The sequence below is a fragment of the Fundulus heteroclitus genome, chromosome 2, assembly GCF_011125445.2.
Source record: "Fundulus heteroclitus isolate FHET01 chromosome 2, MU-UCD_Fhet_4.1, whole genome shotgun sequence".
Classification (NCBI taxonomy): Eukaryota; Metazoa; Chordata; class Actinopteri; order Cyprinodontiformes; family Fundulidae; genus Fundulus; species Fundulus heteroclitus.
Window position 1 is genome coordinate 2,486,886 of NC_046362.1, and position 16,280 is coordinate 2,503,165.

The 16,280-nt window shown below is 40.8% G+C and overlaps 1 protein-coding gene across 2 annotated transcripts; it reads left to right on the forward strand.

Moving 5' to 3' along the window:
* The first annotated feature begins 3,916 nt into the window (after positions 1-3,916).
* Positions 3,917-10,827, forward strand: ftsj1 (FtsJ RNA 2'-O-methyltransferase 1). Of its 2 annotated transcripts, none has more exons than XM_012863637.3 (11): positions 3,917-3,994; positions 4,790-4,917; positions 6,488-6,557; positions 6,684-6,804; positions 7,047-7,125; positions 7,211-7,263; positions 7,331-7,384; positions 8,949-9,051; positions 9,556-9,639; positions 9,933-10,036; positions 10,501-10,827. In XM_012863637.3, the coding sequence occupies exons 2-11, from the start codon at positions 4,797-4,799 to the stop codon at positions 10,672-10,674; spliced, it is 963 nt and encodes a 320-aa protein (XP_012719091.2). In that variant the 5' UTR covers positions 3,917-3,994; positions 4,790-4,796; the 3' UTR covers positions 10,675-10,827. The 2 variants fall into 2 exon arrangements, with proteins under 2 accessions (XP_012719091.2, XP_021172765.2); XM_021317090.2 differs by lacking the exon at positions 3,917-3,994 and adding an exon at positions 4,484-4,572.
* Positions 10,828-16,280: the final 5,453 nt, after the last annotated feature.

Below are 16,280 nucleotides of genomic sequence, written 5' to 3' on the forward strand. Positions count from 1 at the left end.
CCTTTTTGATGACAACCTGCACCACGTCCTGAGGGAAGTAGAACAAACTCCTTTAAAAGAGGATGGTCTCTGTTGGTTAGGATGGTTTTTGGCCTTTTTCATAATCTGTTTGATTAAAATGTCAGACAGGGAGCACCCTCAGCCCCAACCTTAAAAAGAGAGTCTGAACAGTTCCATGTGCAGGATGTGTGGTCTGCTGCCCTCCACTAGTGTATCTAACGTAACTTAGACAGTGAGCTAAACACGTATGGTTCCAGCTGAAGACCATGTTGATATTGTCAAACTGTTAACATACAAAGGAAAAAACATAAATGCTTTGCATACATAACTTAAAATAATAACATGACACATACACAGCATTTTAACAACAAAACAACATTGGCAATGACCTAGCATTTAATAGCTAACAGCATTAATTCACTCCTACAGCAAATACAACGAAAAATACTGCACAAAGAACCCTAAAAAGAACGGAAAACATAATATAACACTTACTGTGACAAGCCAATTTACAGATTATGATTTTCCAAGGGTCCAAATGAAGAAATGAGGGGAGAGGTGGATCAACATGTTTACACTTATAGAGCTGGATTAAAAATGGCTGCTAGTCACTTAGCTTACTACTATTAGCCACTAAAAGGCACTGTTATACACTAATTTTATACAAAACAAATGCTATTTAAATGGCAAGAGTGACCTCTGTTGGCCAAGAGGAAGTACTTCGCTTATAATGAGGGCCAGAATATGTGGGGTTTACAGAGATGTTAGCTGTACTGTTCCTCTCCCTAGAGCTGTACCTGGTTGGAGGGAAAGTCAGACCCAGTGATCCTGTCTGCAGATTGTTATGGAAATATATAATCTGTTGTTGTGTTAATCATGTATTTTTATTAAAGCAGTAAGAGTTACCCACATTTTAAATAATATAGTTAAACTGTGTGGCCTGGAGTCCAAATTGGAAGGAGCTTACAGGCTCACTCAAGGCTATAAATTCACCCAACTTTCTTGTATGATACCAGACAAGTAAGATTCACAGGAGGTTTTATGGGGGGTAGCCTTGAGGAAGGTTTATGGTAAAAGCTTTTTTATTGTTCATAATGTTTATCTCAGTAAACTCAAAACATCTGGCGAAAATGTATCAAGAAGTCAGCACCTTGGCTGACACTGGAATTTTGATCTGTTTTGCTTGTGAGAACACAAGTACATAGTGAATGAGTGTGTGTAGCCCCCATCCCCCTCCCCCCATCATTCAGTCACGAACACAGTGAAGGGGCCCAGTGAGAGGGCCAGCCTATGAATTGATGTGCCCCTGGGCGGGTTCTTCTGACACCGCTTGCAGCCGACACGGTAGAGTGGACTCCGAGCTTTACTAAAATGGGGTTTTAGGATAACGTGGTAAGTGTGTGTCTCCACTTGGAATTCCAATTGTAATAAATATGTGTATATTCTAAGTGTTTTGTCTCTGATAATTGTTTTCTTCCTTTGCTGCCAAATCTACGAACCAGGTGAGGTGGGTTTTAGTGAATGAGACAGGAAGAGCGAGAGGCCGCTTCATCAAGATCTAATTGTTCCTTGCAGTTTTGGACCTTTTCTTTTTTAATCATGCAGCCATACTTCACAGTGATTGATGTTTACAGAAAAGGCTCTCTCAGATGAGCTCTTTTATCATGGTTTCTGAAAACAATTTCAATCCCCTCACTTACTGAGGTATTCCTACTCCTCCACCACCTCTATTTCTTCTCCCAGTATGTAATTTTGATTGTCTTATTCCTATTTCTCCTGAAATCTACAATTATCTGCTTGGTGTAATCCACATTCAGAATGAGATGATTGTTTTCACACCATGCCATAAAGCTGTCCACCAGCTCCATGTACTCAGCTTCCTGTCTATCGCTGATATATCCAACGACTCCAAACTCATCTGAACATTTTTGCAGATGACAGGGGTCTGTCTTGTATTGGAAATCTGAGGTGTAAAGAGTGAAATGAATGGTGAGAGTACAGTCCCCTGTGATGCTCCTGTGCTGCTGACTACCTGGTTAGACACATGACCCTTCAGTCTCACAAACTGTGGTCTGTTTGTCAGGTAGTCTCTGATCCAGGTGATTGTTGACACCTCCACCTTCTGGAGTCTTCTGGAGTTTTTTGACAAATAAATCAGACTGAATTGTGTTAAATGTTCTGGAGAATTCAAAGAACATGATCCTCACAGTGCTGTCTGCCGTGTCTAAATTACAGTGGGTTTGTTGAAGCAGGTGTATGATAGCATCTTCAACTGCAACTCCATGGTGATAGCAAACTGCAGGGGGTCCTGATGGCTGCTTGTTTGCTTACTCAGGTGAGCCAGCAGGAGTCTATCTAGGACCTTCATGATGTGGGATGTCAGGCCAACAGGTCTAAAGTCATTGAAGATGGCTGGGTGAGTTTTTGTCTGTACCGGAAAGATGCAGGAGGTCAACAACACTGGAATCTTCTCCTTGGTCAGGCCAACGTTGAAGAGGAGCTGTAGAATCCCAGAGAGCTGCTCTGCATAGGCCTGAAGGACTCTGAGGCAGACACCATCTGGACCAGCAGCCTTATACCGGTTCTGTCTCTCCAGCTGCCTCTTCACATGACTTCTAGCGACAGAAAAATGGAAGAGGGATGCAAAGGGAGAAGCACACTTTTTTCTGCTGAGAGCAAACATGCAGAAGGGTTAATGGCTGAGGCAGAAGATAAAACATCTCAAGTGTAACCAAGAAGCTTTGTGTCAAAGGGAGGGTGTGATGACTGTTTGGGTGTCGGCAGGAGTGGAGGATGCTGAGCTTGTTCCTTAACCGAACCTGTTTAAGAAAGCGTTCAGTTCATCATCTCTGTTCAGACTTCCATCTACTCGATTCTCTTTCTGCTTGAAGCCTGTGATCTTCTTCATCCCTGACCAAACATCTCTCATATTGTTCTGCTGGAGCTTGCTCTCCTGCTTCTTCCTGTACATCTCTTATGTTAACTTTAAGTGACATGTAGAATAACAATGATGTGGAATAATGATACATATCATATCACAACACATAATCTGTTTTTATCATCTATTATTTAAAAAAGGAATTGTGCTAGTAGGTCAAAATTCTTCTGACATACTCAGAATTTGTTAAAAAATCCAAATAATTATGCTGCAGTATTAACATAATGATAGTCTGTGACTTTAAATTCTAATTAAAAAAAATACTTCAAACACTCAAGATAAATATTGATGATGTTGGTGTCTTTTCCATTTATTCTTTCTTTCATTTTGTATTGAATGGATATCATCAAATAGTGTGCATTATATTGTTCAGCTTTTAGTCATCTTTGGCACATTTCACGTTCGCTAGGGAAAAATGGGTTAAGACCCAATTTTCTTCTTTTGGTTGTGAAAATGAAATATTACACTTTTATTGAAAAAGTGTAGAACCAATCAGTGACAACAATTTCTATCCATCCATCCATCCATTTTCCAAACCGCTTATCCCTCATGGGGTCGCGGGGGTTGCTGGTGCCTATCTCCAGCGTTCACTGGGCGAGAGGCAGGGTACACCCTGGACAGGTCCAATAATTTCTAGTGTTTTGTATTTTGTATTTAAAAAAAGAAATAATTTTTTGTCACGATTTTTCAGTAAAGCTTTTTTCCCTTTTAATTCAGTCATTCTGCTCGTTAGACATGATCAAGCAAATAGTGATTTCTACTGCTGTGCGTGCTGCTATGCTGTGTAGTGCATAGTCCTCTCTGTCCGATCTTCCAACTTGAAGGTGGCGCCATCTTGTGGACACCATTCATGAATAAGAAAATAAAAAAATATAAGGTTAAATTAACAAAATAGCGTCTATTTTCCCGTTTTATTGTGCTCATCCACAACATTTATATTGTTTTTATTAATTTAAAGACAATCGGATTGTGATTTTCACACAGGCGCATCTGGGGCTACTAGCAGAGGGGTCCTTCAGTCGTCAACAGAAGGGAGGAACAAGACGTGGACGTGAGGTAAAATGTGTTAAAGCGTTTTTAAATATTTAAACGGAGGTGGGGATTTTACATCTTAAACCTTGTAAGGGGTGGCCTATATCTGCTCTGGGCTGCATGAATACAAAAAGGAAAAACCGAGCGATGTTCGGCTGAAACTTCGGACAAACATGATTTTTTGTCTGCCACAAACTCATTATCCCCGTTTTATCTCTGTTGTTGGTTTAGATTTCTTAATCCTAATTGAAGAAAATCTGAATCTGAGAAATCTAGTAATATAATAATTAGTAATTCAGAAATATGATGCATGCAATATGACAGTGTGCTGAAAGGGTTTACAGATTTCTTCTGCTGTTGCTTTATTGTCACTCATCACATCATCCATCACGTTACTATGAGACAAATATAGCCCCAGTATTTCCAACAAGCCGTTTTCAAGTGATGATTTCATTTATTAAGAGAAAAGAGCTTTCCAAACCAAGTGGAATTACCAATCTTATTTTTTTCCCTGAAATCTGTCTGCAGAGCCACTTTCCAGACATCATAGCTTGATCAGTAGAATCAGAAATAATTTCATCAAGAGTCCCCAGCGTACTAAAGTGAGTCCAAAGTCACATCAACTACTCATTCATCTCTGAGTAGTTAAAAAATCAAAACAATTGGATTCAATACGGCAGGTTTTGGACCAGGGACACAAGTTACAGGACACCAGCCCTCGAGGACCGGAGTTTGACACCCCTGTTCTATGTTCCTTGTAGCCATCCTCCTACCTTAGTGGTCCTGATCAAACATCTGCTGCTGTGCCTCTGGCTACAGCTCCAGGATGGGTCGCTCCTCCAAAGACAAGCGGGATATTTACTACCGCCTGGCCAAAGAAGAGGGCTGGAGAGCGAGGAGCGCCTTTAAGCTGCTGCAGCTCGACAATGAGTTCAACTTGTTTTCAGGTGAGACCCATGGGACACCAGATGTGTGTTTAGAGAAAACATATAACAAAATAAAGACAGGCCTTTGCAGAAGTATTCATACCCCTTGAGCTGTTTCACTGTCCAACAGTAAACATCAGTCAATTTTATTTAAATTTGATGACATTTCAAAACATTTAGAATAGAACAGAAATATCCTTTATTAAACTTCAGCGGAGAAGTTCAGGAACACCAGCAGCAAAGTGACAAGCACACAAAAAGTAGTGCGTGATTGAGAAGTGAAGGGAAAAGCAATTTTACTAATAAGAATCTGGAAAATCAAGGGGACTTTTGTGTTGTGCCGCCCTTTATCTTCTTATTTCTTATTTCCTTTAGAACCAACCTAATTAGTCAACAGTTTCCAGCTGTGTGCGGCAGAATCTGACCATAAACACAGCTGTTCTGTTTCTGGAGGCTTTCTGTTATTTATTATATGGTATAAAGCAACAAAAAAAAGTATTCAATTCACATGGGTTCCAGCACATAAAGGAATTTTGGGTAATGAAAAAGTAGATAAATTAGCTAAAGAAGCAGTTATGGCAAGAGAAATTGAATATGATGTTCCGCTAAGTAGGAAAGAAATAAAAGTAATTATTAAAGATAAAATAAATAATATATGGCAGGAGAGATGGAATTTAGAAGAAAAAGGAAGACATTTATATAAAATACAGAAAGATATTATCATAAGATATAATAGTATAATGAATAGAAGAGAGGAAATATGGATAAACAGGTTGAGGATAGGGCATACTAGTTTAAATACTGGTTTAAAAATAATAGGGAAACATCCAACAGGTAATTGTTCTTATTGTGGAGAAATCAAAGAAGTAGAACATGTTTTGATTTATTGTAGAAAATATATAAAAGAGAGGAAAGAACTGGGAAGGGTATTGGGGAGTTCAGTAAAGATGGCTGATTTATTAGGAAAGCATCAATCAGATAAGATAATTAAAGCACTTATTAAATATTTAAAAGATACAGAATTAGCTGGGAGGATTTAGTGTGTATGTGTGTGAGTATGTAAGTATAGATATAATTTAGTTTCATTAAGATATAAAGATATATAGGAAAATATATTTCTAAATTACATCTCCGTCCAGTTGATGGCGGTAATGCACACAGGATGTAAACTGCCAGAAAACACAATAGAAGAAGAAAAAGAAGGTTTGTTAGAGAACAACCAGCATCATGAAGACCAAGGAAAGCAACGGGCAGGTCAGGGAAAATGTTCTGGTTCAGTTTAAAGTAGGGTTAGGTTCTAAAACAATCTCCCAAGCTTTGGACATCTCCCAGAGCTCTGATCAGTTGACCGTCTGGACATGGAGAGGGGATGGACCAACTGCAGACCTACCAAGGCATGGACGTCCTGCTAAACTGTGTTATCATGAACACACACTATCCCTAGGTAAAGCATGGTGTTGGCAGCATCATATGGTGTGGTTGGTTTTCTTCTGGGAACCTTGCCTCCCCTGCAGGGAGCCTGATTTGTGTGTCTAAAGGAACAGACAGCTAATTTGGAACTGTTTGTCAGTGACTGCTGCTCTTCTTTCAGGTGTGAACCGGGCCGTAGATCTGTGTGCAGCGCCGGGTAGCTGGAGTCAGGTTCTCAGTCGCAAGCTCAGGTCTGCCTTCTTCTGTGTCGTACATCTTTATAGAACATTAAATCATGTAAAACCAGCAACAAACAAGTGAAGGTGATGTTTATTCTACCAGGATTGTGACATATGTTTTTTTTTTTTTCGATGCAGAGGCAGGGAAGAGAGGGGTGAGAAGGCTGGAGGGGGTGAGGAGGTGAAGATTGTTGCAGTGGACCTGCAGGCCATGGCTCCTCTGCCAGGGGTCACTCAGATTCAGGGGGACATCACTAAGGTGCTGAACGAGTCCACAAAGAATAATCAGATCATTTCACGTTTGCTTTTCTTTTGTGCTCCTCCAAGCATCTGTTCCACTTCCTGCTTCAGACGTTTGGGGCTCAGCACCATTGCGGATCTGAGGCTTCTTTGTTTCTACCAGGGGAGACAATAATCCTAAAACTCTTAATACCCTCCCCCTGGCTGAACTTAAACAAGGCAACGGTCTCCTGACCTGACTCATGGCCTATGTCCTTCCAGGTGTCCACGGCTCAGGAGATAATCCGCCACTTTGAGGGGCAGCCGGCCGACCTGGTGGTGTGCGACGGAGCTCCAGATGGTGAGGCCCCCCATCGTCCTGCCGGTCTTTGCTTAACTTGTAGTCTCAACTGTCTCCTTCTTATTTTCTGTCTTTGTTTCCATAGTAACTGGTCTCCATGATGTGGATGAGTACATCCAAGCTCAGCTCCTACTGGCTGTGAGTACAGAAGTGTTTACCTTCCAGGTGCTTGATGGTGTCACGCTGACAGCTGTGTGTCTTTCAGGCTCTGAACATCACAACTCACGTCCTGAAACCTGGAGGAACGTTTGTAGCCAAGGTCGGCTCGCTTCCTGAGATTTCCTATCCCAACACTGTACTTACCGCCTTGATTCCCAGAAAAGCTGAGACGCTTTTCTAAAGGGAGCAGCTGCACCTCTTGTTGTTTTTATTTATTTTATCTTTAAGTTCAATAACAATAGAACTACATTTTAAGTGTGAGTTTTTATTGTTGTAGTTCTTAAGATGATCTTGTTCTTAGGACCTTTTTGTTTTTTTTTTTACTCTGTTTTGTCTCAGGCTTGCTTAACCAGAACTGGGTCATCAACCAAATCTGCAATTCAGTGTAGTATATTTATATATTGGCAATTCAAAACGCATCTCATCTCACTTTACAAATTCAGTTCTGTCAAATCATCCTGACAGATTGATTAAAGGTTTTCTATCCAAGGAAACCCAGCAGATTGCATTGAGTCATTGATTTTGCAGCATTCCCTCACGCCAAGCATGTAGCAACAGGGGAGAGGAGAACTCCTCTTTAACAAGAAGAAACCTCCAGCAGAATCAGAACCAGGCGGAACGGCCATCTGCCACTTCTTAAATCCACACTGACTGGGGGTTTAGGAAGACAGAGCATACACAAAAAACAACAAATAAGCAGTGATCCTGGAATACTTTATATGTTGGAGAAAAGTAAAAGGTTGATGGATGTAATATCTCCTTAGTGTTTTTATCTAGGAAACGGCTAAACAAATAAGCTCTGAGCCAGTCTGGAGGATGAAAAAGCGCACAGACATTCACAGTGAAAGATATGTCTGGCAGAGACACCAGAATCAAGACTAAACACTAAACTCCCTCTCAGGGCAGTGACAACAGCTAAAAAGAACACCAGGTCAGATGTAACTACTATGGAGAGAAAAAAATAAGAAAACACTTAAAATTTTAAAGATCAAATAACAACAAATAATGTAAAATTGAAGAGCAGTAGGAGAATGTAGCAGAGTAAGGAAAGTGGTCAGAATGTCCTCCAGCAGCCTAAGCCTATAGCAGCATAACTGTAGAGGTAGCTCAGGGTAACATGAGCCACTCTAACTATAAACTTTGTCAAAAAAGAAAGTTTTAAGATTGGTCTTAAAAGTAGACAGGGTGTCTGCCTCACGGACCAAAACTGGGAGTTGGTTCCACAGGAGAGGAGCCTGATAGCTAAAGGATCTGCCTCCCATTCTACTTTTAGAGACTCTAGGAACCACCAGCAGACCTGCAGTCTGAGAGTGAAGTGCTCTGTTAGGAACATACGGGGTAATCAGAGCTCTGATATATGATGGAGCTTGATTATTAAGGGCTTTATACGTTAGAAATTCTATTCTTGATTTAACAGGAAGCCAATGAAGGGAATCTAAAATCCCTCTTGTTGATTTTCATCAGAACTCTTGCTGCAGCATTTTGGATCAGCTGAAGGCTTTGAACTGCATTTTGTGGACTTCCTGATACTACAGAGTTGTAATTTAGTGCAAAACCAACAGCAATTTTGGGACGAGTCATGCCAACAGTAGCTCAGCCCTATATGAGCTCAGAGTAAACAGTGATTCCTCCAGAGCCTGAGTGATGTGTCTGCCTTGTTTCAGATCTTCAGAGGTAAAGATGTAACTCTGCTGTACTCTCAGCTGAGGATCTTCTTCAGCAGTGTGACCTGCGCCAAGCCTCGCAGCAGCAGGAACTCAAGCATCGGTGAGCCGTCACCTGTAGGGACTGGATCATGCAGACCCAGCAGCAGAACACCTTTCATATTTTTTGAGGGAATATTGAGGCTGTAGGCTGCTTAAATCCTGTATTTGATAAATATTGTTAAAGGATTTTTGAGGGGGTTGTTTCATCTCCAGACAATACAACAGTGTCTGCTATGCAGCTATTATGTCCAGTCATTCTCTCACACAGAAATCTGAATTTCAGCCTATAAGAGAAATGGTTGGCCAGCTGGTTCTATAAAACTTATTAGTGGGTGAACCTTAAGTCTGAAAACAGGGGCGTCGTATAGGGGGGAAAAGTTGGGACAAAAAGAAAATGTTATATGTACGTATAAACTTTGGAATTATTTATTTTTTGTCATGGGGGACCAACATTTTGTGGTGGCGCCCCTGCCTCTGTTCTGTTCTGTTTTCTTCTTAATTTTTCACCAATTTTGCATATTTTCCTGACTGATGAAAAGTGTTTTGCTGTGTTTTGTCTGTGCAGAGGCCTTCGTGGTGTGTCAGAATTATTCTCCTCCTGAGGGTTATGTGCCAAACATGTCCAACCCTCTGCTGGACCACTCCTATGGTAATTAGAAACAGTGGGAGGAATTGAAATGCTTGACTTTGGGTATGGTTCTGTGGGTTTTCTGCATCAAAAGATCCTTGTGTCCGTTCAGGACCGTCAATATGTGAAGTGAAATCTGTAGGAATCCCAGACAGCTTCCCTTAAAGTGTTCTGTTACATCTGTTTGAAGCTCAGTGTCGGTGATCAGGGAAGGGTCTAAATCTAGAACATTTCAGATAGACTCGATAGTTCAGCAATTTTATGATGCTTGCGACCACCTGCCCTCAGCCTGTTTTCTGGTCTCTGTCCTTCAGATGTGGACTTCAACCAGCTGGAAGGACCAAACCGTGTCATTGTTCCCTTCCTAGCATGTGGTGACCTCAGCGCCTTTGATTCGGACAGAACTTACCCGCTACAGGTGAGGAACTTCCTTATGTCAAACAAAAAAACAAGCCGGAAACCACCACAGCCGCTTCTAATCATCACAAATGCACGTATTTAACTGGTCTTTATACACACCGGGACTTTTCCCGCTCGCACAATAGTTGTTGGGGATGTTGGTGGGGGGGGGGTTGCGCCCCGCTCTTGATGAGCAGTGCGATAACCAGAAAAAGGCGTTGTCTTGGAAAAAAAGCGAAGCAAGATATTTCATGTTCTTTTTTTTTTCTTAATAAACATCCATTCTCAATTTTCTGCATGAAACATATTTCCAAATAATTATTTTATCTCTTCCAAACTTTATATATTCACATATAATGTCTGTACGCTGAAAGCATGTGAGACAAAAAACTGTGGGGTGCACAGACTGGGCCAATAAAGGGGATTCTGATCCGTCTAATCTAATGTATGTCATTCCTCTTGTTCTCTCTCCACTTTGTGCAGCTTGATACTGGTAAAGAGTACCAGTACGTCCCCCCCACACAGCCGCCTATACGCCCTCCCTATGAGCAGGCCTGCCACCTTCGCAAACACAACTTACTGTCCAGAGAGGACGCTCCTTCCATCGGACCCGCCCAAAGCCAAGAAGAACCGGAACCATCAGCCAAGTCCTCATGACCCTTAACTCCTGCTTAGTGGGAAAAGCCCTTTAACATGTGTTAAATCACAGGCTGCTAAATTCTACTCGTTTTCCATTCAGAATGATGTGTTTTTAATTATTTGACTGGGTTTGATTTGACATCTGAAAAATAAAGGCTATCTTAATAATGATGCTGGTTTTAATGTTGAACCTTTTTATTCATCACTAACCTTTTTTAAAGGAAAACATGGTAGATGTTAAAGTAAAATCTACTCTTGAGCTTTAAATCTTTTTTGAGTGTTGAAAGCTATAGAGCGCAAATTCATAGTGAAGGTTATCTGAAGGCATGTAACAATGTTCGCATTGATCCATCTATTGTCTATGCCCGTTTATCCATGCAGAGGTGTTGGTGCCTGTCTCCAGCAGTCAGCGAATGAGAGGCAATGTTGACCCTGGACAGGTCTCTGGTTTATTGAAGGACAACATTGAGACACACTCAAGCCTAATGGTTATTAAGAGCGACCAGTTAAACTGGCTGGGTGAATGTGGCTCTAGTGTAAACTTTGAGTGGTCAGTGTAACTCGAAAAATGTCATATTTGTCCAATCTATTTACAATTCAGTTTGTACTTTCATCCATTTCTCTAGCCTTGCCAATTTAAAAACAACGAGCACTGGCCAGGTATCTGCAGTCATAATCTGTCCAAGGATCAGTGAGAAAGTAGCAGGGTAAACTGGACCAGGTCTCCCTCCTGTGGAGAGGAGCTTAGGGTGAATTTGAGTTCTACCTGCCAAGATTCTAAAGGACAGGATAGAAATACAAATAAGGTTCTTTGATTTCTTTACCTGTATCTCACCCAGTGTTGAAGGATTTTTATTGTTTTACGTTGGAGGTGGCCAATTTATTAGGTACACCTGCTTAATTACTTAGAAACTCAAAACAAGAAATCAGCTAATTATCCAGCAGCAACGCAAAGCAATTCCGTTTCAATATGTGGGGTAGACCTCGTAGTTCAACGGGAGCATCAAAATGGGGAAGACAGGATTTAAGTGACTGAAGGTGCCAGGTGGGCTGGACAGAGTATTATGGAACCTGCTGCTCTACTGGGATTTCCCCACACAAACGTCTCTCTGGTTTACAGAGAATAGTCTCAAAAAGAGAAACCATGCAATGAGCAGCAAGAGAAAGTCAGTCCTCGGACCAGACTGTTGATGTCTGGTCAGAGGAGAATGAGCAGACTGGTAAAAGGCAACAGTCGCTCCAGTAACCACTGTTTCCAACCAAGGTTTGCAGGATACCACATCTGAACACACAAGACACCAAACCTTGAAGCTGATAAGATAGATGTGTCCCAGATGGACTACAGCAGCAGAAAACCACGCCACGTACATCTGTCAGCTAAGAGCAGGAAACGGAGGCTGCAGTTCACATGGACTCATTAAAGCGGGACAATATCAGAATCCAGAATCGTTGCCTGGTGAGTCGTACAGTTTCAACATTTAGATGGCAGGGTCAGAATTTGGAGTCCATGGAAACTGCTTTGTTGAACATTTCTTGTGATCTGTTGATGACTCCTGACTCTAGAGAGTGCACTGTTTTGATTTTAATGGATCTTCTGCATTCAACACTGGATTGTGACAAATGGTGAAATACAATGAAAGACTGCCGTTTTTGGTCTTGTTTTAAAAGGGTTTGAATCCTATCTTGCTGAGAGGTATTTTACTGTTTTTATGAAAAACTTATTTTCAGAAACAGATATTTTGTCCTGTGGCATTCCTATTGTATCGCTACTCTTTAGGTGAAATTCTTAAAGGCTTTAAAAATGCAGGTTATCATGAATGTTGTTCACATTCAACTGTACTGCTCCTTTAATATGTCAGATTTTTGCAAACTGCATGAACTCAGCGAGTTTTGTCAGAAATCAAAGCGTGGCTTTTTATGAACTATCTGCAGATTAACGACAAGAAGACAGAAACCCTGATCATTGCTCCCAATGAAAACATTCTGGTTTATATCAAGCCCAGGACTTGAAATGATTATCCATACTTATGTTTAATCTCGGCTGGACAACTTCAACGGTCTTTTTACCTTTTCAAACAAAGGCATCTGAAGTATCTTCAGACTGTGCAAAATGCAGCGGCGATGCTTTTAACTGGGACTAACAAGAGAGACCGCGGAACCCCTGTTCTAGTCTCATTGCACTGGCTCACTGTTCACTTTAGAATCTAGTTTAAGATTTTGGTTTTAACATTTAGAGCACTCCATGACCAAGCCCCTAAATATACCCTGGACTTATTGGTGCCCCGTCCTCTTCCCAGCCTCCTAGATCATCTAACCAGATGGTTCCCCGGACTCTCAGGCGGTGGCTCTGAGACTCTGGGACTCTCTTCCACTCTCTTTTAAAAACACCTCAAGACATTTATTTAGACAGGCTTTTACTTTTACCTGATGAGTTTTTAAAATAGTTTTTTAAATGATTTCATTCTTGTGCAGCACTTTGTGATTTTATCTGTATAAGGTGCTCTATAAATAAGAATTACTTGCCAACATGAAAATCTGGATCTTGTTGGGGGGAGGGTCATTTAAAAGAGGGGGTGAATATTTGTCCACAGGACAAAACAGCAACCAGCTGCATCATGGGAGACAGACTGACACAGACTGACAGGCACTTGCTTCAACGCAGGCCATGAGGCTCACATGTCAACGAGACAGCTCGGTTTGGCCACGCAAAGCTAGGCTCCGCCCGCTTGCCAGCATTTCAGCAACAGCTTTTTTCAGGGCCGGCCCTGGTTTCTCCGGCCCTGCTCAGGAGCAGGGTCTAACCAAGTGGATTTGAGCGAAGTTTTGAGCGAACACGCTGCTTTTCAATGATTGGCCAAGAAGTGAGGAGAAATGGGAAGGTTTTTGTCAGAGGAGTGTCATTAATATTAAAGACCGCTATGAACAGAGTTGGTCAAACGTGAATATAATTCAAACTATGAACCACACTTGAAGGAAAAAAAGAAAAGATATAGGACACTTCAGCTTTCTATCACCGGATTTACAGAGTGTTTGGTTAAAAAACGTGTTCATGGTCGCTGATCCATCCATCGTTGGTCTACAGTCTAAACCACTAACCACCTTTTTTTAGAACCAACCATTGTGTTTTTGTTTAACATCATCCATTGTATATAACATGTAGACTAACTCAATAAATAAACTAATGTGTGCATCTCCAAAACCAAGGAAGATGCCCTTCAGCCCTCTATATCAGTGATGAACCAGTATAACGAGCGTCCCTCATTAAATTCCTGGGATCTTACATGGACCGCAAATATTGTTGTCCTGGTCAAAAAAGCACAGCATTAATGGTATTTTCTTCTGACCCAGAAAAAAAAACTAGATTTTTCACAGCAGCTGCTTATATCGTTACAGGAGCTCCTTTGATAGTATTCTCACCTATGGAAGCTGACAAACAGGCTCTACAGTGGTACAGCGCAGCAGCACAGAAAATCTATATGACTAAGCTTCACACATTATGGGGCTTTCATCTGTGAAATGGTCATTAGTGTGCAACTACCATCATTAGAGATTTTTTATGTCCAAGTCATCATCTTTTCATCTTGCTGCCCTCAATAACGTGTCTCCTTAAAGATTTGTCATCCAGATTTTAAAATAGCTTTTATGAATGTGCTACAGAAGAACTGAATTTAGAAACTGGCCTTTGGATGTGCAATATGTCTTTGTGTGTACAATACTAACAGATCCCTTATTTGTTGGAGCTGTTAACCATTATTTATTTGTTTTTGAAACATATTTTGATGCATGTATGTATGTGTATGTGTGTGTGTGTGTGTGTGTGTGTGTGTGTGTGTGTGTGTGTGTACTTGTCCTTGCAGCTGAGTGAGGACATTTTAATTTTATTTTACCAAATTAGGACTTTGGCTTCCAATTGGCTTCCTGTTAAATGAAGAATAGAATTTAAAATTCATGTATAAAGCCCTTAATAATTAACCTCCATAATATATCAGAGACCCGATTGCCCCCTATGTTCCTAACAGCACTTCTTTCTTAGACTGGCTTAAAATGTTTCTTTTTGATAAAGCTTGTAGTTAGAGTGGCTTAGGTTACCCTGAGCTATCTCTGTAGTTATACTGCTATGGACATAGGCTGCTGGAGGACATTAAGCTATATTTCTCTCTCTCTGCTGAGTTCTACTACTATTCTCGTATTTGCATTGTTTGTTATTGTTTTTTTTTTTCATTTTAACTTTACTAACTTTTCTTTTCATAGTAGGTACTCCAGGTCTGGCATTCTGTTAGCTGTGACACCATCCAGGGGGGTAGATCAACCGCTATTACCATATAACATAGAAAGGATTCATCTCCACAGTTGCTTAATGCATGCCCAGTATGACGGATTGCTGTAAAGCCATCGACAATGCAGACAACTGTCCACTGTGGTTCTACGTTCTTTCATGAGGAGTGAATACTACTTGTCAAGACTTGATCTAATCTACTGGGTTTCCTTAGATAAAAAACATTTTAACCAATCTGTCTAGATGATTTGACCGAATTGAGTTTGTAAATTGCCTTGGGATTACATTTGTTGTGAATTGGCACTATAAATAAAATAGAATAGAATTGTAGGACTTTGATTTAAAGTTTTAGTCCTCACATTTTTCAGTGGGTTGGGGTTAGGTTTAGGTAAGGAGTAGGGTTAGGTATGTACCGGTGATGTTTAAGATTAGAGTCAGGGTAAGGCCATAAAAATGGTTGAAAATGGATGGAGGTCAATGGTAGTCAAGGCAAGGTCGTCAGTAGGTGTTTAAAACAAGGATGTGTGTGTGTGCACTTTTTCTTGCAGCTAAATAAGGACTTTTGTCTTTATATTTTACCTCCAAAGTGTGAAGTCTGATGTAAAGTGAGGACCTTTTTTGCCCTCGTTTTTGGGGGGCTAGAGGTTAGGTTTAGGACTAAGGTGTCTACTAGGCTTAGGGTTAGTTTTTTCAACATATTGATTGTTGAAAATGAGCGGAGGGGTTTGGGTCGCTCTGTGTGTGTCACCTCCCCATAACAAAATTAGAGAGTTTTCATTACAGAACTCTGGTCACCTTGTTGAGAGGCCCAAAACTTGACAGTAGACAATTTTGTAGACAATTGGCATTGCAAGCACATTTCTCAAGTTCAACCTAATGCAAATTGGGTTAATGCTTGGGGTTAGGGGTAAGGTGTGAATTGAGTCTAGGTTAAGGTTATGGTATGTACCTTAGGTTTAGGCTTAGGGAATAACATGCAAAAGAAAATGAATGGAAGTCAATGGAAGGTCCACACAATGATATACATTCCAGGGTGTGCGTGTGTGCGCGCGTGCACATGTTGTATTCGCTGATCGAACAATAACTAAACGGAACTAAACTGTAGTGATTATGTAGCGTGCATCACTGTCCATCTTTCAGTTTTTAAATTGTGTTGTATTTTTTATATTTTTCATGGCAATATCTTTTAGATTCTAGAAAAACAATGGAGTGTTTCAATTTGATATCGAAGTTAAACATCATTCACAGTAACCCACTGACTGAATAAATAAAACTCATTGCTCATTTCTTCTGTTCCGTGAGAACCCGAAAAGACTTCCTGGTATACGTATTTACGCGATGACGTAGG

Coding starts and splice junctions, on each gene's coding strand:
- ftsj1 (XM_012863637.3), top strand. CDS start 4,797: ATGGGTCGCTCCTCCAAAGACAAGCGGGATATTTACTACCGCCTGGCC. Junction 7,126..7,210: donor GTGCGACGGAGCTCCAGATG/GTGAGGCCCCCC, acceptor TTGTTTCCATAG/TAACTGGTCTCCATGATGTG. Junction 7,264..7,330: donor AAGCTCAGCTCCTACTGGCT/GTGAGTACAGAA, acceptor TGTGTCTTTCAG/GCTCTGAACATCACAACTCA.